General features: G+C 38.1%; 1 protein-coding gene across 10 annotated transcripts in view; it reads left to right on the top strand.

The window, feature by feature from the left end:
* The window catches only part of frmd3 (FERM domain containing 3), a 53,363-nt gene extending 33,083 nt beyond the window's left edge, over positions 1-20,280 (top strand). For 2 of the 10 annotated variants that reach the window (XM_008418441.2, XM_017306790.1), the window contains exons 8-17: positions 773-861; positions 1,096-1,159; positions 1,421-1,522; positions 1,984-1,992; positions 4,729-4,817; positions 6,270-6,344; positions 7,411-7,479; positions 7,601-7,725; positions 13,651-13,891; positions 14,587-20,280. In XM_008418441.2, the coding sequence (XP_008416663.1) occupies positions 773-861; positions 1,096-1,159; positions 1,421-1,522; positions 1,984-1,992; positions 4,729-4,817; positions 6,270-6,344; positions 7,411-7,479; positions 7,601-7,725; positions 13,651-13,891; positions 14,587-15,067 (1,344 nt within the window). In that variant the 3' untranslated portion in view covers positions 15,068-20,280. The remainder of the gene's footprint in view (positions 1-772; positions 862-1,095; positions 1,160-1,420; positions 1,523-1,983; positions 1,993-4,728; positions 4,818-6,269; positions 6,345-7,410; positions 7,480-7,600; positions 7,726-13,650; positions 13,892-14,586) is intronic. The other 8 variants (XM_008418446.2, XM_008418445.2, XM_017306791.1 and 5 more) reach the window with 7 other exon arrangements.
* The last annotated feature ends 830 nt before the right edge of the window (positions 20,281-21,110 follow it).

The raw sequence follows: 21,110 nt of genomic DNA, 5'->3' as shown, positions 1-21,110 counted from the left end.
GGGAATATTAATAATAAATTAATAATAAAGTACAAAATATATACTTTAAAGTTTCCATGTCCCCTCAGTCAATTAATAGATTTTCATCTGATTTGTTGTAATTCCTGTTTTGACTCAATTAGGTTATAGATCATAAAAACAAGCATAAATAAGTAAGTATTGAGCACATCAACATTTTTCCCAGTTTGATATTTTTAACAGAGCCACTGACAAAAAATTAAAACCAGAGGTTTCTAAGAACCCAAGATATCCACTGAACACAATCAAAGCAAATTAGTCCCCAAATCTAGTTATGAGTAAAAATATTTAATTACACAGAAAATAATAATTAAGCTCATTTTGGAAATTCCTTTTTCTGGTAATGATAACTCTGAGACTCCTGGACAGATAAATTAGTCCCATACATTACTCAGGTGTTTGACTTGCTCATCCACACAAATCATGTTTTGTGCCAAAGTTTCCATTAAAATACTCAACCTGAGAAAACTGTGTTTAACATCTATTCTGTGTGCTTTATGCACAAACCTTTCGATAAAAGATGAGAGGATTGGTGAAACAGTAGACAAAATTAGAGAGGAATAGTGTGATTTACATTCAAACAATACCTGAAAACTGTTTTCAGACTGTAAATAATTAGAGAATAGTTGCCTTGTTCTGATCTGCTGTCGTTTATTTTGTCTCTCTCCATCTTACTAATTAACTTTGTGCAGGTGTCATTTTCCTGGAGATCACTGACGCCCCGCTCTCCCCCCTGCTGTGTTTGTGTTTTCAGGACTTTACAGGCTCAACTGCCTTTCTGGGCTTCACGGCCACGGGGTTTGTGGTTTTCCAGGGAAACAAGAGGATTCACCTCCTCAAATGGTAAAAACCAGGGTCTGAAATAAGACTTTTAAAAAAGTTACAGATGACATATTTGACTCTGTTTCCAGAAACAACTAACCAGAAGTGACATATAAGTTGTTGTATTGGCCTTCATATTGTCTGAAAAGTTATGAGCTCATTCATTTTTTAAATTCTCACAACACTGCAGCAGAGTCTCACTATAAGTTTTGCTACAAGCATGTTTAATATTCTGACAGCGACTTGTTTTTGCAGGGGTGACGTAAGCAAGTTAAAGTTTGAAGGCAAAACCTTTTATGTCATCGGAGTCCAAAAAGAGGTGAGCATTGTTCCTGTACATTTTTGAAAACATTATTATTACTGCGAAGTAAAATATGATGCAGATTTCTCTGACTGCCACAAGTCATCTTCATCACCATGTTAAATCAATATCTCCTCGCTCTACCATTGTGATTTAGAGCCACAGTTATCGTTTGGAAACAGATAAAATCCCGCTGAACTCTCCTCCGTCCCTCATTCTCTCTCTCTTTCTATTCTTCCCTTCTCTCCCTCCGTGTTCCTGTCCCGTCATCGTTGTCAGATTAACTGTACCGTTTGTAATCCTGTCCACCATCACACACAATCTATATGTGTGTCGCTGTTTCAGATCTCCTTAACAGGCAGGATTCAATGTAACAGGATGGTGGGTGTGTTACGACTAATCTCCTCCCTCGCATTATGTGTTTGACTGTGGTCCAAATGAAAGCATTACATCACAGATAAATAACGATGGAGACGTGCATCGCTCCGCAGCAGGTGTCCTAACATTTGGGACGCGTGCTTCATCTCTGTGTTGATCATCTTCCTGCAGAGTCGTTTGGTAGATTTGGAGCAGCATTCTCAGAGCTTTGCATATATGCTTCACTTATTTTTGATAAAACTGTGTTTAACGCAACCACGGCATGCTTGCTCTTTAATCTACCTTTCAGCTGATTGGTTTCAGCAAGCCTCATAAATATTCTTCCCATTGCAGCTTAACCCGGCTCTTCCATCGCCGCTTAGCATGTCAGTGTGCCTGCTTGTCTGTTTGGCAACTCACAAAGGGCTGAAGATGCAGATTTATCTTTGTGTTTCTGTCTTTTCTCTCTGTGTAAAAAAACATAGTCTTCACTGGTGAGTAGATATGAGTAACCGCAGTGGCACCAAGCATTAAATCCTCAACACAACACCTCTCCTTGCAGACCTGCCCTCACCTCCGAGAATGATTGGAGTGACGTTTTCTGTTGTTTCATTGTTGTTTGTGTGTTTTTGTCTCGTATCGCCACTGTTTTGAAATGATTTGTAAATTTATTTTCGACTATCTCCCGTAATCTTTGCAGCCACATGATCAAAATGACCCTCACAGCTCCATCGTCACTTACTGTAGATTATGCAACGTCAAGATGCATAATCGATTCCTTTTTTCCCCGTTTCAACAATGTTCCCTAACATATTCATTTTTGAGTGTTTCCTTTTATGTCTGCAGACGTGTGTCTGTGTGTGTATTTTTATTTTATTGTTTGCTTTTTTTTTTTTTTTTTTTTTTTACAAAAGTTTTCCACAAAACTGATCATTTTTTCCGTGTTTCCCACCTTGGGCTGATTGCAACTTTTTACTCCCCTAGTAATACAACACTTGCTTGAAAAGCCTGTTCTTCCTCGTCTCGTAACCTTTTCAATGTCATTTTAAATTGGATCAATGTAAATGTTTACATCTTCTGCAGACTCAAAAATAGATACAAGTCAGTAGCTGCGAATCTGAAGAATATAAATGTCAAACAAACCACAGAGGCCCAAATCCAGCGTTAAACTTAGCCTTGAAACTTGCAAACTTACACCCTGCTTTTCATAATTGCATGTACCTTATATTTTGTCAAGGACTAAAGAGATATAATTAGTGTTATAAATACATAATTGTCAGTATAATAATTTAAATAAATACCTTCAAACTTTCTCAGGTAAAGGCTTGTTTAAGATACATTTATATTAGTTAATCTGGTTTCCGATAAATTAAGGTAAATATAAATCTGCCTTACTGTAAAGGCATGTTCCAAATTTGAGGTGTGGTTAATGATTTTAGTGTATTTCTCATCACAAAATTTGTTCAATGATTAAATGCATTCAGTGGAAAATTATACATTTTATTATATGTATCTACTAGAAGTACCAAGAATTATTGAGGGCATTATAAATATAGTAGAATTATACAACTTAATAGATTATGCAACTTGGAATTGGAAAGCAGTGTACACTTCCATAGGAACTGCATGATAAATGTCATCAGGTCATCAGCGTTTCAGCCAAAGTGGGACCAAACATTATTTGTCAATAATTTCTAAATATCTTGTCTCTTCTACACACATGTAAGCACAGATGTAGCTGCTGTAGTTCACGTGTGTGAATCACAGTACAAACTTAATACACACACCCTTGCAACAGTGGTCATTCGCCTGCAATATTTTCCACATTTGTTCACACTGAAACCACAAATTTCTGTGTATTTTATTGGGATTTTATGTGGGGGAAAAAAAATGATACATGGGCTTTAAAACATTTTTGTGTTTTGTAAAAATTAAGGGATGTCAGTTTGAATGGTGTGCAGGACTTAATGTAAACATGATGCAAAATTAAAGATGTTTAAGAAAGGGACATTATGTAGGTGAAGACGAGCATCGTCTAAAATGACTAGCAGGCTATTAGCAGAGGATTTCCTCTCAGTATCAATCACTAGATAAAACATCCATCCAGCTTCTTGCACATTTTAAATGATGGTCTCCTCAGAAGGTTTTTCCTGCTGTGTCCCTTCATGTACAGCTGATTTGCGTTATTGGTCCAGTTCAGTAACTCATTGTTCAGCCACAGTCCAACGAGGATTTTTACTTGATGAAAGCAGCTCCATAACTCTGCCAGTTTAGGTGGAGCTGTCTGTGTCTCTGTAGGTTTGCAGTTGTGCCATACTCTTTTCATTTTTGCATAATGGATTGAAAAGTGCGCTGAGACGTTTGACGCTTTGGATATTGTTTCATAATCTATCCCAGCTTGATCCCTGACCTGTTCGCTGTGTCACGTTGCTGGTCGTTTATTAATGTCCTCCAACAAACCTTCACAAGAATCTGTATTTATATTCAGGTTAAACTGCATAAATGGACTCTGATACTAATCAACAAGTTTAATTGGCTCTTATCAATTGTTTCAGATTTTTAACTCTAAAAACCTTTGAGAACCATGTATCATTTTCCTTTCACTTTACAATCTTACACTACTGTATGTTGGTCTGTCATATACAAATTGAAATAAGTACACTGAGCTTTGTGGCTTTAATGTGAGTAAATATGAAAACGTTGGATTATGAATACTTTTGCAAGGCACTGCCCCTGCTGCATGACAAAGAGGGAGCTGTGCAGGAAAAGAAACAGACTGGACAAAAAAAAATTACATCAAAGCTGTTCGTGCCACTTTCATTTGGCTCTGACGTAAGCCTCATATTGTGTTACTGTAACTCTGTCCATTATATTGACTTCACTGTTTCCTCTCTGCCTCTCGCTCGCTCTGCGCTTTGCATTTGAGCGATATCGATCTGGTATCTCATGTTGCCAAACACGCAGGCCTGAAAACGAGACATCTACAGGAATAAATCCCCTCTCCCTGTCCATAAAGACCCATCCTCTGCAAGCTACAAGCTCTTTTTACTGCTGAACACGGTGGCCAAATCACTATATCTGTCTTATATCTTGCTAAGCTTACAGCTTTGGATCTATGGGTCAGCGTTTTGTGCAGCTCCCTCACATTATGTTCAGCACTTCCCCTTATTTATGCCTCTCTGGGCAGTCGTTCACTCTTTTTTTCTTTCTGTCTCTCTATTTCTGTGCAGAAAAAGCTGGTGTTGACATTTCACACCTCGACTCCTGCAGCATGTAAGCACCTATGGAAGTGCGGGGTGGAGAACCAGGCCTTTTACAAGTACGTCTGCAAACACACATGCAGTGTTACGTACATTTTCTGGATGTGCATTTTTTCATCAAGATTTTCTGTAAATATTTGTCTCAAGTGAACATATGAAAATATTTAGCAAAAGACAAAACAGCAGAAATTAAAAGTCAAGCAGCTAAAGAAGAAAATAATGTTAAATTAGGGAGAAAGCAGAACTATATGGAAATATATAAAGTATTCATAAATGGCGTTGGATCAAAGGAGAACAAGCAGAAATGGTGATTAAGTTAATAAGAGGTAAATATAGTTGAGAATGTTCAGGAGTATTACAATTAAGTTCAAACTAATGAAAATATAGATAAAAGGTCAAATAAAAGATAAAATCTAGATTTAATTTCAAGAACAACTATAAAAGTTTAATAGTCACAGAAATGAAACAAAACAAGGTAAAATATTTGAGTCATCACAAAGTCAACTGAAAAGTCAAAATGTAATCATATTTGTTACAGTATCACTGAAAATTGTTATTAGTTCGGCAACTTCATAAAGTGAAACACATAACTTTTATACACAGACAGATATTTTCAAGCCATTATTCCTGTTAATTATGATCATTTTCTGTTTACAGCTACTGTGGGCTTAGTGAAAAGTCTTTACATCTGCAGAAAGAATGTTTTAAAAGTTTAATCTGATAAACTTACAAACCTGACTCAGTCACACCAGTTCAGTCAGGAGGAACGGTGATGAAAAATTCATAAATTCAGCCATTTAAGGTGAAAAATGAAGAGGTTTTGATTAACTTTACCCCTCAATTTATAAAGTTTAGCCACCGAGTTCACATGGCTTCAAAAACATCTCTGTCAGACTTAGACATGATTTGACTCACTTATGAAGAATACACTATCACAAGTCCTTATCTGTCACGATGTAAGGCTTCCTCTTATACCTGATAAATACATTTTTCTGGAAAAAATTAAAATCCTTTCACTCAAAAACAATAAAGTGCAGCCAGAATCAACAGTGAGGTTGTAAAGGGTTAGTGTGTCTCTGAGAGAAGGAGGGAGTAAAAGTCAGCTAAGATGTCCGACAAGCATCAGAACCTTGAAATCAAATTACAATAAATCAAGTTTGGACATGAGGATGAGATTGTTGATCGCTGATAGTCAGATCTTATTATGAAAAATATAAAAAAATATTCTCCCATTTTTCTGTAAATACTGCTGAAGCACGAGGAATGGAAAGAAGATTATTAATAAAAGCTTAAAGAACATAATAACCAATGTGAAAAGACCTAATAATGTTGTTTGAGTTGTTTAGAAAAATGTTCCCACAAGTTCCTGAATTCTTTAATGTTCACTGTGAAACTGCGGTGTGCGTCGCATTTTGAAGCTTAATGTCTGCTGCTGTTTCTTCCTCTGTCTGTCTGTCTGTCTGTCTGTCTGTCTGTCTGTCTGTCTGTCTGTCTGTCTGTCTGTCTGTCAGGTGTGTGAAGTCGAGTCAGATAAAGACCGTCTCGAGCAGTAACATCTTCTTCAAAGGCAGCAGGTTCAGATACAGGTGAGTCAGAAAACGGTGCGGAGGCGTGATGTCAGAGAGCAACGTTTTCCATGCATGGAAAAAATAAGAGGAATATCATTCTTTGTTTTAGATGAGGTTTGCAGTCTGAAATCTTTAGCATGAGCTAGCCCCGCTAGTTCACATGAAATCTCATCTCAGCATCTTTACAAGAAAAACTATTTCATCCAGACAGAATCAGATTCACTTACACATGTTCCAGTTTGATCTTGGCTGTTTCTTTCTAGTTCAATGCATCAAAACTGGTTATTGACTTCATAGAAGTTCTTGTTTCTTTTGAGTTTCTTGTCTGTTACTTGGCAGACTTTTGTCTGTTTATTCATTAAAATGAAAAAAAGCTGAATTTCCCAGAATAATGATCTAATTCGCAACTAATGATCCCTGGTTTCTTCAGCTATTGGAATAGAAGTCATTCACACAAATGATAACTGTGAAATTGCTCTATAGAGAAATATAGGAAAGTAAAATACATAAATGTAACAAGTATACATTTGCACCATGCAGATCTCTTGTTACCCTCAGTCTTCACAAACGGAGCAGATGTGACGGTGGAGCCTGCTGACCCTGAAACAAACCTCTAAGCTCCCATTGTTCAAAACAATGGGAGCTGCAATGCCTCACAAATGTGTTTATACTTACTAAGTTTATCACATTTTGTGAAACAACAACACTGCTGCATTGAGGTTTGTGGTTATAATGTTACAAAATGTGAGAAAGAATTGAAATGGAACAGTTAAGAGCAGCACTAATTATTAGCAACATCAGCAAAACTAATAAGACAATTTTATTTTAGTCATTTTCTTTGTAGGCGTCTGCAGCTAAATTAGAAAAATACCATACGGTATATGCATTATAACTCACACCACTGTGGAAACCTCCTTAACCTCAACCAGGTTTTCTTCCTGACTCTGATATGCTTTTTGACATTTTAGAGTCTCGTGTTTTTAACACCGTAAATATTAGAGGCTTCACAGCTAAAGAAAAGTATTTAGAAAAGTGACATGTTTGTTAGTAAAACCATCAACATGTATGTGATTTTCCTCGTCAGTGGAAAAGTAGCAAAGGAAGTGATAGAGGCCAGCTCCAAGATTCAGCGAGATCCGCCCGAGGTTCACAGGTAGGACTGACACACCTCCAGTTGTTCAAGACTGAACAGCTGGTCGCCCTGAAGGACAACACAACAACTTTCCATGTTGAATGTGTCTCAATGTGTGTTTTTTTTCTTTTTCTTTTTCTAGAGCACAGTTTGGTCAGAGTCGAAGCTTTAACTCTCTGAGCCACAAAAACCTGATCATGAACATGGAGCCTCTGGTACCCGCACTGCCATCCACCAACGAATACGAAGAGGCGGCAGCAGACCCCGGTAGGAGGAACCTGCGCACACATCACACCCTACGACTTCATGTCCTCCTGCAACACGCCTCAGAAAGTCACATTGGGCCTCCCTTGTGTAAGAGGAAGCTCATGTGTGACTCTCAGCCAGCGAGAGTTAATTGAGCAGCTGATGCTCCCTCCATCAGCCTCGTCTCCCTGGAGACTCCAATTGCAGAACGCTAAAAATACCCCTCCCGTAATCCTCCCCGAGGATCCCACCCCCCCCATGCCTCTGAGTGTCTGCATGTCTGACTTTGTGTGTGTGTTGTTTTTACAGAGTCAGATGTACTCTTTGTCATCTCGGAAACACAGCCGCACAGCAAACATCTGCCACCATATCATTAAGGAAAACTCAATCACAAGCGATGCATTTGGCTCCAAGGAGTCTGTCTGTTTACGCCCCTGTGAGCATCTGGGCCTGCAAGTTTTTGTTAATTTTGTTTGTCATCGGCTCTGCACTAATAAGAAATGATTGCGTCATACATCAACTTAATATAGTTTATGTGTAGTAAAGTACATCAACTATATTAAGAGGAATATTAGACTCATCTTAGTTTTTTACTTATTCTTGTGTTTTATTTACCCTGCCATGTTTCTTTGCTGTTCTGTTTATTCCCCTTTGTTTCTGTCTCCATTTGGCTCGTTTATTTCTCCTACATTTCTTTATACTGTTCTGGATGACTTTTGACATTTGACTCCTAACTAAAAACCAACTAAAAGTGTTTAGTCAGAAACAAATCATTTGTTTACGTCTGTACACTAGGAGCGTAGCTAGTATTCATCGCAAACTGTTTTGGCGCCAGAGTCAAATGATCACTTGATGAATAACACAAGTTGCTTATAACTCCTTCTTGCCTGTGCATTACAGGTAATTATATGCAACTAAAGGTATGAATTAAATAAAAACAAATCTAACAGTTTTTATCTATCTGCAGGATGTGCATTATAGATCGAAACCGACATACAGACACACCATACTTAGTCAGAAAACACAACTGCAAACACAAATTATAAAACATATACATGAAGCAACAAGGAAGGTCAAAATGTATCAAGAACCCTGGAATATGTTCCATTTTCATGGATGCCTAAAACAGTCTCTTTTTTTCCACATCATAGAGGAAGTAGAAACCCCCCATTTGTATGAATGTTTCTGTTTTCTATCTGACTCTGAATAAGGCTACATTTCCAGAATGATAACACTAAAGAAAAAGTTTAGAATTTTCTCAAAACAATCTGATGAGAACAAAGTAACCAAATTTTACGTTGATTCCAGTATTTACCTATATCTATATTAAAGCAACTAGCTTTTTATAAAAATTAAAACGATCCATTGTAACAAGCAACAACAACAACAATCTGCTATCTGAATTTTCTGAGTTCTATATATATATATTTCTTTTTTTTTTTTTTTTCAGTTTTGGTCTTGTAGTTTTTCCAACTTTGTTCAGCTCAAATGGGATAGGAATAAAAAAAATGTTTATAACTCAACTTAAGTTATCAGGTGGCAAATCCTGTCTTATACACAACTTGTTACCTTAGACTCACATGGTCAGTGAGAAGAAACAAAGCATTTGGCATCTTGTTGTTTAAAATCATGCAGTCAACACTGGCCACAGATATCAATTTAAATGTCTACTTTGCACTATTTCCAGCATTTATCTATTAATCTACCAGTGTTGTTGATAGGACAGGAAGGGAAACTGGTGTGGAAGAGCTCAGGGTAGGATTATATGAGAGCAGAGACAAACAAGGTGAATGGAAACAAGACAGGGCGACATGAGCGAGGAGCTAAATGATAGGAGGGACGTGTGTCACAAACTGAGTGAAAGGCGTGGATGTGGAAAAAAGATGGTAAAGAAATGACAATTAGAAAGGGAAGCAAATAAACTAATGTTTTTTGTTGACCTTGAGAAGTGAGACAACTAAATCAGAAGAAATTGATAAATCTTACTTTATAAACGCTGATTGAGGACCACACTGAAAGGGTTAATTAGTCTAAGTGAGTTAAGAAAGAGAAGATAAGTGCAAACATAGATCTGGAGGTTGATCCTCATCTTTACAGTTTAAGAGTCAGTGAAGGTTAGGATGGAGAAGTCAGACACTCAGACAGAATCACTCAGTGGTTCTGGGATGTAAAGTAGAAACATCAGAAACTGAACAGAATAGCTTATGGGATGATAAGGGATTAATGAGAGATGAAGAGGATGTTTCATTGTTGGGTGGGATGAGAACGGGAAGGATCGGGAATCTTTCCATGAACAACATGGTCCATAATAAAACCTCCTTCACTTTTTCATCAAAATGGTTCCACTATTTTCCCGCCATCACTTGCTGCCACCATATCTCTATTTGAATTTTTCTTGATTTATTTTGTTCCTCCATTTACTCCCACACATCTACCTGCATTCTCCTGTTTCTATCTTCATAAAAACATCATTCTTTTTAACCTCTTTATCTTCAGGGACAGGATTTCTCTACATTTTTCTTTCTGCTGTCCTCTTTTCCCCCCTCATTTGTTTTTAAGAAAAATAAAAACCTCACTGCTCAAAGGCTTTACATGAAGTCTGTAAAGGTTACTCACCTTCACATTATCTGATCTGATGTGAAAAAGTGAAAGAATGAAAATGATTATAATATTTCTGCCATGTTTAACCAAAAGCTGCAGGAGCAGTTTTACAGAAATCAAATTCTTCCACCTCTATTTTTTAAAACACTTAATGCAAAGGTGTAAAGTTATTACTATTATTATTCTTTATCAGCCAAGTTGTCATTTCCCATCTTTTTGCCAAAATTCAACCATTAATTGAGGGGCTCACACCCCATTAATTCACATCATGAGTTATTCTGCAAAGTGAGGGTCTGTTAACATAAAGAGTGAGTGTTAACATAAAACTAAATTTAAAAATGTTCTCTGCAGTGTAGAAATCACTAAAGTATCATAAATTTTGCAGCCAGTATCATTAAAACATGCCTTTTTAAGCACCGTCTCACCAATATACTGTCAAATGCTGACTGAAGAATCTGCTGCAAGGACTTTGGGATAAAGTGTCCTCAAGATGGTCTAGGATCACCATCTATATTCAGAGCACTAATCTGAACCATTAGTGGGGGAACAGGAAGCTGACCCAAGGTCAGTGATGTCCTTGTCCTGCTAGTGTAGCCTGCTCCAGTCTGAAGCACCAAATACACACAGACAAACTTCTTATGTCACAGTTTGGTCTACAGATACATTATTTCAATGGCACTATAAATTTGGACCTCCTTCAGATGGTTGCATCACAGATAGTAAGGACATGGGAGTGATGCGACAAGTCGTCACCTCTGGCTAATCGGGGGCTTGGAGGATGCATTTCGGTGAACAATTTTTGTCTTTGCCTTGCAACTAATGCCCACAGAACCAAGTTTATCTCAGGAGGAAAAGAGGCAGATAAAGTCAGGCTTGTAGAAAGGAAAAGAAAGTGATCCCCATGGTGGTCGGGGTCAGGCCTGCCCCTCTGTAATCACAGCTAGATTAGCTGCTTCTCTGCAGCTAGGACCACTTGGTTATATATAGAAAGTGCAGCTTTGGGCCTGATCCGCCTCTAATGCCCCCTCCACTCCATGTTAATATCCCTGACATTCACAGCAGGGCCCACTGTGTCTGTGTATGAGCGAGGGCATGTGTCTGGTGAGTGTCTCACGGCGTCTGTCTCTAGCCTTTGAGTCCAGCTGGCACCCCAGTCCGAAGTTCGCCGTAAACCATGGAGCTTCTTGAGCACAGGAACGGTGGTGATGTTGGCGGGGAATTCCTGCAAAGCAGCTTGGAGCTGAGAGTCAGTGATCACTCTAAAGTAGGGGACACTATAAGGTGTGGAAGTCCTGGACAGGCAGGGGGGCTGATGGTGGACCTGATACCAGAGAGACCACAGGGAGAGGGGATGGAGCCGGGTCGGGTCGGGCCTATTGAGGTTTTTGAGGAGCAAGCAGCCTCAGTGGTGGTGGCCGAGGCTGCCAGATGTCAGGTTAAGATCACAACGCGGCGGAGCATCCATCTACGGATAGCTAATCACACCGCAAGAGACGTTTACGTGAGGCTGGTGGGGCACGGCGGACGGATCGCGGGAACCAGAACGGCACATCAGAGAGGCTCACTGGAACAAAGTAAGATGAGTATAAAGAAGGGAGAAACAGTTCGACGTACATCAGAGGCATAGCCACATGCACATGCCCATTTCACATAAACTAACCTTATAAATTGTAAAGTGAATAGCCCTACACTCTGAACACTGCAGATCTGTGAACTATGAACAATGTGGTTTGACCAGATAATTATGAACTTTAGTTTTTCCAGTTAATCCATCATGGCCTTGTGTTGTTGAGAGGAAAGCATGGTACCCAGAAAACCTGATGCGTGCAGGACCAAACTCTACAAACTGGAAACCACAAACCTTCCAGACAGCTAAATAAAGCTGAATAAAGAAAAGAGGAAAACAATTTGTATAAAACATTTTGGACCAAAAAGTGTCAAATTATTAAAAGTTTATTAACAAATTTGTCCCAGTCTTGCAAAGTTAGCTACCAGTCCCAGAASAGTGTTTAACCTGTAAAAAAACAAAACAAAACAAAAAAAACAGTTTATCTCAAATAAATGAAGCAATTACATTCTGGTATATTTATCAAAATTAAGGTTTATTCATAAGTGACACAAGAAGAAACACTTAGAAGCTTTTTTACTCCTGAATTAGTAAAATAAGTGCATTATTTCAAGACAAACTTTGAAATATGCAGCATCAGATTTCAAAGGTCAAAGAGATAAAAAGGTTCATTTTGATTCAACCTGCATGGAATAAGAGGATATTTAAGATGAAAGGGTGAAAGTGGCATCTTAAATCAGTGGTTTAAGAAATAATACAGAGTCCCTCTTTTTTCCACAGTTCTTTACTTCTGATTCCGATTCCCATGTGTTACGTTTTGCACACACATGTTGTTTCTTTCTGGCTGTGTTTCTATGGTTACTGTCACCACTAGCTTCCCATCCATCAGCACTGGCTGTGATTTCGCTCATGAATGTGTGTTTCATCACAAAACCGCAAGACAGGCTCTGCAGTCGGACTTCTTGACTATCCGAGTCTTATTTCTCAAGACGTTTACCCCCCAGCCTCTTCTTTATCTGCTGCAGGATGGCAGCTGGCTTTATTTTTAAACACATACATCACTTATTTAGTCAGATTGTATTTAGTTTCATTATTTAGATTCATTCACTCATTATTGAGCCAACACCTTGGAGTTGAGTAAATCCGCACACAGCTGCTCTCCTGTCCGTCCGCATCACGTCATCAAAGAGATTCACTTTGCCACGAGCCTGAAGTTGGACGACACAGAACCACAAACAGCATCTCAGAATTGATCGCAACCTCGACTAATGCACAGCAAGATGCCCCCGCTGGCCTCCGCAGGCCGAACAGAACATCCTGCGGCTGCGACGCGCACTTTGAACCAAGCAGATGGCAGGTCTTTCATGTCTGTCACTCCTGTATCAACAAGTTACATAACTGACCTCATTTTCTTTCACATTTAATTCAAAGCTGGTTACTTCGTTTTTATTAGGCAGCATTTCTTTCATTGTATGCGGCACTTGTTCTGTCTCTAAGTAGGACAGGAGCGCCATCGTGAGGTTGATGCATTGAACAGCGGATGTTTGTGTGTTTTATGAAGGTGACTTATTCACACGGGGGATTTGCCACCAGTGTCCTTCTCTTACAGGCCAGGCATAAATAAATACTTTTGTTTTTGGACTATCCAATTATTTTGGGGATTTGTATCCAGTGAAGCTTAGCCTTCTCTGTGTGATATTTAATTTCCATTTGTCTGAAATTATATTTAACTTTGCTGAATAATGAATGGCTTTCTTTTTTTTGTAATTGTCCTTTAGCAGGCGTCGTTGCTGTGAAGGATCCAGTTCCTCTGTCTCCTCTCGAACCCTCAGCGGCGGCGGCGGACACAGAACAATCATGTGCAGAGAGGGGAAGCTCTTCTTTGATCAATGACCTGCAGCCTCACTGTGTCTCCATGGAAACCCCATACCTCCCACCCCTAACACCAAAAGCCGAAGACGGACTGGAGGAAGGCGACGAGGGCGGCGGTGCACTCACCATCTCTGAACTTGCATACAGGTCTTTAAAGTTGCATAAAGATAGATCGTAATTATATTTTACATTTTATGTTCGTTTATTTCACTCTGACCAAGTAGCAGGCAAAAGAGTAATAAGTTGCTGCAAGGCTACTAGTTTAAAAAAGGCATAATTATGTTTGTATCTTTCTAATTCATAATAAATCAGACTAAACCTTTCAGATTTTAGATCAGTTAGAATTTACATTTTTATTTATATTTGCCAACTGCTACAATAAGGAGGGAGAATGTCCCTCCTTATTGTTTTTTAACTCTCTTCATATTCAGAAGTTCAGACATATTTTCTTTCGTTGCCTTTTTAACTCTATGACCTGGTCAAATGTTTTTGGGTTATTCTTCCACAAGCTTTTCACAAAAGCTCACTGAATTTTAGCCCGTTAATCCAGCATGAACTCATCTAACTTATCCAGGTTGAGAGGCCATCTTGCCAACAGCTTTTGAGCTCTACCTAAACATTTTCTTTGCCTTTTTATGAGGTCTTTAACTCACTTTGTAACTAATCTGGTGGTACTTTTAGGCTAGGTCTTCTGCTGTCACATAAAGTGAAACATTCTTTAATATATGTTAGTAGAAGCAGTCTGCATGCACCTGCAAATATTCTCTGAAAAAAAAACTGTCTAGTTGCATTTTGCTTTAGGATCTTTCTGATTTCATGAACATCTTGTCTCCCCTCTCCAGCCCCTGCGCCAGCATGCTCCCCACCCCAGTGGAAGACAGTCAGGGAGGAGTCAACCAGCTCTTCACCAGTCCTGTCCAGAGTCCCGCTAGACTCCTGAGAGAGCTCCATGCTGACCCCGACATCCAGGCCCAGTTGGAGGCCGAGAGGGAGCGGGACCGCGAATTTGAACGCACTCGCCTGGCCGCCAGAAGCCGAATGAGCGGAGTCCTGGCCAGCAGCCTGCGGCTGCTTTCGTCCAACGAGAGAGTCAACACCTGGGTGCTGGGGGTAGCCAGGTTCGTAGCCGTGCTCATGGGGGTCCTGCTTGTCACTGTGCCCACACTGCTGCTGCTGCTGGAGTCGGACATCGAYGTGTCGTTCCTCCACGAGATCCGACAGACGCCAGAGTTTGAGCAGTTCCACTACGAGTATTACTGCCCACTTCGACGCTGGATTCTGTGCAAGATTAGCATGGCCATGGAGAACCTGTGGTCTGACTAGGCAAGACAAGCCGGAGAAAGAGAGAGAAATCAGTGATGAGTCAAGGAAAAAGGAAAAAGCTGGGCCCAAATGTTTGTCTATACATGTGATTTAATGTGAAATGTCTTAAAAAGCGACGCCTCCCAAGGTAGACAATTCAACCTGGCAATGAGGTGAAGGAAAATTGCTTGTTTGGATTGAGTCAGTTTGTGCTAAACACTTTGGAAACGAGTATTGTTCTTTCTCCTCATTGGTAGAACGACTTACCTCTTAGTAAAACTGAAACTAGGGAGGGAAATCCTTCTTTATTATGAAGTTGAATCACTTGATAAGACTGACATTTCTGGCAAGAACTACCTGAGAACAAAAAGGGAAGTCATGGAGGGAAGGTAAACTGAAAAATGTATTAGTTTTATTGTTTTTATTTTCGTTCAGACTTGAAGGCCTCGCCACTCTTGATGCTGATGAGTTCAGGCAAAGCCTTTACAGTAGGCTTCACAAACTGTTCTGATTGGTGTTCATCCTTCGAACCAGATCACCTGATTGGCTAATCAAGTCTGTCAGTCATGACGGAGTGGGTGGGAAAGGAAAGAGTAAAAAATGCATACTTACCAGTAAACAAAAGCAACAATCTGAGCAACAGATTTAAAAAAAAAAAAAAAAAAACTACACCAAGACATTAAAAATTGCTACCAATATTAAATAAGTTGTTTTTAAAGTTTTGTACATTTTTATGTGATTCAGATCTTTCAGGAATTTTTCAGTCAGAAGATCTACTTTGAGCTTATTTTCAAATTAAGAGTTTACAAAAGATTACTAAAAAAATAATAAAAAAGCTAATTTACTGCAGTTTATCAGAATGAAGGGTGTTGAGAAACTATTTTTTTAAGACTACCGTCAACATGTGTCGTCTTTGTGGTAGAAATCTGGTTTTACTCCAGCAGAGGTTAGAGCACAAATCCTTCAGCTTTTTTTGGATTATTTGATGTCATTACAAAGGAAAGCCGTAGAGAAAAACAAACCTGTTTGTGATGTTAGGATGTTCTTTGTGGAACCGTCAAGTGTTTTAAATGTTAGCTCGTGGACTAGCGTTCATCGTTCAACATGATACTTTCAACAAATGCAGCAAAGAAGAGAAAAGAAAAGGGAAGTGAAGACGCTTCTAAATAGTGAAACTGAGAATTGCTGTTTGATTTATGATTTTGAAGAAGTTTGTTATTGGCACAAAATTAAGAAACATAAGTGATAAGTGAGTCTTTAGGTTGGTTTGGTTGAATGGTTCTCATACTTTTGATTACAAGTACCACCTTATCAAACACTAAGTACTATTAACTGGGTCAGTGCCTCTCTTTGCCGTTTGACTTTGCCAGTGAACAAGCCATTTCACACACACAGCTAAAACCAGATATTTACACACACTCTGTAAAAATAAGCAGATAATTTTTTGTCTTTTCTCACAATGAACAAGACTTGATTTGTTGCTGTTGTAGCTGCCAGCAGTATTTTTATTTGCTAAATGTCAGAGTAATGAGAACAAATTACTGTCAATTATAGCTCATTGCTATAAATTCAGAGGTTTACAGACACTAAAGTTTGAGAAAGCCCAGATGACTCTGCCATGGCTTTGTGAGCTTAAGCTGCTTGAAAACATTGGCCTTGTAAAAATCTACTAGTTTTACTGTTTAGGGAGGTTGAATACATGTCGAATTATTAGTTGCTGCAGTCTTACTTAAGACAATTAGCAGGTTTTTAATTTGGTGCCCATTTCTAGTAGTTATCTTGCTGGTAAAAACAGATGCGTTTTCCTTTTTTAGGCCACAGATATTTATTACCCCATCAAACCACTCCTAATTTGCTATTTGGTTTCTGTTTTATCCGTCATGTCATTGACTAAATTTGAAGCCTTATCTGAAAAACAGTCCCCTTTTATTTTAAGAGCTGTTTTAATGATTTCTTTCTCCTGCATGCGTTACACTCGCTGTTTGTTTGCCTAGAAAATCGTTTGTTACTTTTTGTGAACACCCTAAATTTAGCAAATAACACTGATTTCCAACTCATTTTCAGACCCGATTTCCCTGATAAATCAGACACTGCGTAATATTAAAACTAGCAGTGGTACTTGTACCAGAATGTGAGAACCACGGGCCTAGTCCAATCATTCAAACCGTTCACTGGTGTAAAAGAAATAATACCAAACATATTTACCCAACACAAACACAAATTTGAACTGATCTGTATTCATTTTTAGGATGATCCATAGAAATGCCTACTCACTCCACCTTTGCTGTTGTTCTAGGTAAAGTCACAAAAGTATTTAAAGAGATAATTGCTTGGAAAAGTAGTTGAGAAAGTTGCTGCATTGGAGTATCTTACCGTCATTCAGTTCTTTGTTTTGTGAAGCATTAACGTAATACAAGAGAAGAAAGTCTGGGATAAAATCATCCGTGACTGAAAAATATTCAACTATCAGTAAATTGTTAATATGTAAAGGCTACGAAAGACAAACAATGGTGAGCACGGGACTTGGTAAGACTAAAAAAAACCGTAACATGTAGCTTACTCTCAGGAAAGCTCAACTGTTTATGTTAACATGAAAACAGATGTCACACAAAGGATATATTAACACACATTACAGTCACGTGCTTTTCTGGACACCAAAGCAGTTTATGTGGAACAAGATATTATGGCTGCAGATTGTCTGCCTAATTTAATCAGCTGTGTATGCATCATGTCATTCTAATAGGAACTGGAACATAAAGTGTCTCCTTCAATGTGCTTTTACTGAATAAGTAACATTTATCTTACATGCAGATGTCACTTTTCATCCAGTCTGTCAGGCTGCAGCACACAGTCTAACATCAAATTCTCTTCTATCTGATGTCTTATGATCAGCTGTATTGCTATGTAACTTTATACACTTTATGCATTTGCAAGTTTTATGCATAGAAAATATGCAGTAACAACAGAAACATGTACTTTAAGACAAAGCATTTATTTTCCTACGACAGCACATGCACTGACTTTCATAGGTGAACCTAAGCAAAGGGCCAAAACGCCATGACGGCGTTTTACTTTAAATGTCACAGATCTGAGTTCAGCTTTGCTTCACTGTGGAGGATGAACCTGACCCGTATGCACTGACACTGTAACATAATTCTCACCCAATGACAGACGAATATGTCCTTTTTTCCCTAAATGTCATGACATCAAAAAGACTTGTGATACTTTGCAGAACAAACAAACAAACAAAAAGACTATGTAAACACATCATGTACATTTATAAAGACATAGTTTGTCACTGGTTTTAGATTGCTGTGCTGCAACTTTTATATTAGTTCACTGGCTCCATTAGCTCTCAGTGCAAACTGCATGTCCTCATATGTAAATATTGTGTTTATAGTTGTGGTTTAAATAAGAAGAAAAAAACAGGCCGACTGCAGGTAAAGATTTTCCTCCTTTCTTCCCTATGTATGTCTTTGTGTAAAGAGGCTTGGCTGTCTCATCCATTTTAAAATAATGCATGTTATCTGTGTTTCTGTCAGCTGAGAGAGGAACATTCATCCCACATACTCTTGAAAGCTTTGGTTCTCATTCATAATTAGGCTTTAATCTTATTTATCTGCTTGATGTTGGTTGCACGTGGTTTTCTGCATTAACTCTGTAAGAGCTTCCTCTCAGATAAAGCATAAAAATCTTAAATAATTCAAGAAGTTTTGGAAATGTACATTTCTTCTGGCCCCCAAAAAGAAGCTGCGAAATACTTGAAGAGTTAGCTTCATCATGCTACGCTATGTCACTGTAAGCCATTAAAGCTAAGCTAATCTCATCGCTAACAGCATGCTTGCATGTTAGCAGCCAAAAACTGGATTCATGTGATTTTAGTTGAGAGAAACATACATTTAACAGGACTCCAGTCATGGTCAACATATATGTTCCGTTTGTGAAAGCAAGTGTAAAAACCCTTAACCTCTGCAAACAATGAACAAAACTTTTGGTTCTGAAAACCCTCCATAGCCTGATATGACATGTAGCACGGCCACCGTAGCTCATTTTTCTGTTAGCATTCTTTGATGGCATTTGATTGATTTGAGTTTGTAGCTCCTGCTATTTGAGCTAAATAGCCTCCTGTGTTTGATAACTCAGTAGTTTGATGGAGAGTAGGCCTACAGCTGATATTAGTTGTGATTTGAATCATAATAAATCACAAAATGATGCACCAGCTGATGTTACTTGAGTTGTTAATGATGTGGTCCTTTAATCATAATTTCAAATTCAAAACCAAATTTTCTGTCATTTAAATCAAATTTGACAAATAAAATAATACCTGAAATTTAAATTGTATAAAATTATCAACTGTTTTTAGCAAATGTATTTAAGATTATAAAACTCAGGTCTTATATATGCAAAAAATGCTGGATAATAAGTAAAAGGGTGCGGGAAGTGTATTAATTCAGCGTTTTATGTGCATGTACAGTAGCAGATTATCTTGCACGGTTCCTCTGGTGTGTTTTTTTCAATTGTCAACCAAACTGATTGTTTTGAAGGTTATGTGGTTACAGTTCCCATTAGAAGTTTACATACAGCCATCATGTGTCATGGATGTAATCCTGGTAATACTGATTTGAGGATTTTACTGGAACATTTATGTTTTGAGTGTGGAGAGGTCAAAATTATTCTGAAAGTTAGTAGGTTTCAGGAAACCTACTAACAGTAGCCAAAGAAACTTAAGTGATATATCAGCCAAATGTCAGTGGAAATATCAGGGCCTGTATATTTTATGATGAATTATTTATGAATTAAACAAAATCCACAGTAAACCTGTGCACTATCCTCCAAAATGTTTTATGTTGTTGTATTATCCATCCAACCTGGAAAAAGTAAAATTTCAATTCATTACGAAGAACCCAAAATATGATGACTGTATGTAAACTACAGACTGGGGTTTTAGTTTTTGATGTTTAAGTTTATTTTTTATTTTTAGACAGTTCTTTTTGTTGTTTGTCTGTTTTGGATTTTTTTTTTTCTTTTCAGTCTCTTTGACTAAGCCACTCTGGGAGATTTTTCTTTTTAAAATCAATCTGAAGAAAAAAGAAAGAATAAAGAAAACCAGAGACAACCAAGCCTTATGAATTTTGTGGAGTAAAACTTTGAATGTTTGTATGTTCTAAAAATAAACATGGATTGTTTTCTATGTTAATACTGCCACAATAAAGATCCCTAAAGAATATGGTTAATATGGTCTTGTTTATTCTTTTAGTTATAATCTGTTATGTCAAAACAATCAGAAAAGATCACAGACAATTCCATTATTTAATGCATTTTATGACAACCATGTCCCTCTTGTGGTACATTTTATCAACTACATCGTCTGTTTTCATACTGTATAATAAAACATATGGCACAGACACTACTGTAGATTAGGGGAATACAACAATATTTCGAGTTTTCACTATCAGAACCAGTTTCATTAGTTTTTCCATAAACCTTTTAAGAAACAGGAACCTTATGGTGGAGCTTGATCAGAAACGCTCAAGATCCTCCTTCTGTGTGGAAAAGACCAGAACAATGCAACTAAGATAAGATAACTTGAAAGAAATAAACACAATCACTTTAGCTGCTAAGACTTGACTCATGTCAGCTCATCTTATTGTCACTTAATGTCTTTTTTATCAGGCGCACCTTCCTGGAACCAGGTTGGAAAATCCGGTTTCCTTCATAATTAAATTTTTTGTAATAGTTGGAGAGGTTTTTTCAGATATTTTTGGTTCCACCACATCTCAAAGGTGCTCTGTTGGATTGAACTTGACGGCCTTTGCAGCTTTGTGAACATGTTTTTCCTACAGGAAGTAGCCTTCACTGATAAAAATTTACACTCATAAAAATTTTGCCAGGTTTCCTTTACATGAAACAGCTGACAAGTAAGTATTAGATAACGAACACCAAATGACGATGACCCAGTGTGATTACAAATCTCCCTCATTGTGTGATATTTAAAATATTTGCAATAAAAATAATTTCACATGAACTGAAAACATGTTGCAAGGTACCAACAAACTCCACTGTA

This window comes from Poecilia reticulata, linkage group LG9 (genome assembly GCF_000633615.1).
Source record: "Poecilia reticulata strain Guanapo linkage group LG9, Guppy_female_1.0+MT, whole genome shotgun sequence".
Lineage (NCBI taxonomy): Eukaryota > Metazoa > Chordata > Actinopteri > Cyprinodontiformes > Poeciliidae > Poecilia > Poecilia reticulata.
This window is presented reverse-complemented; position numbering and strand designations above follow the sequence as displayed.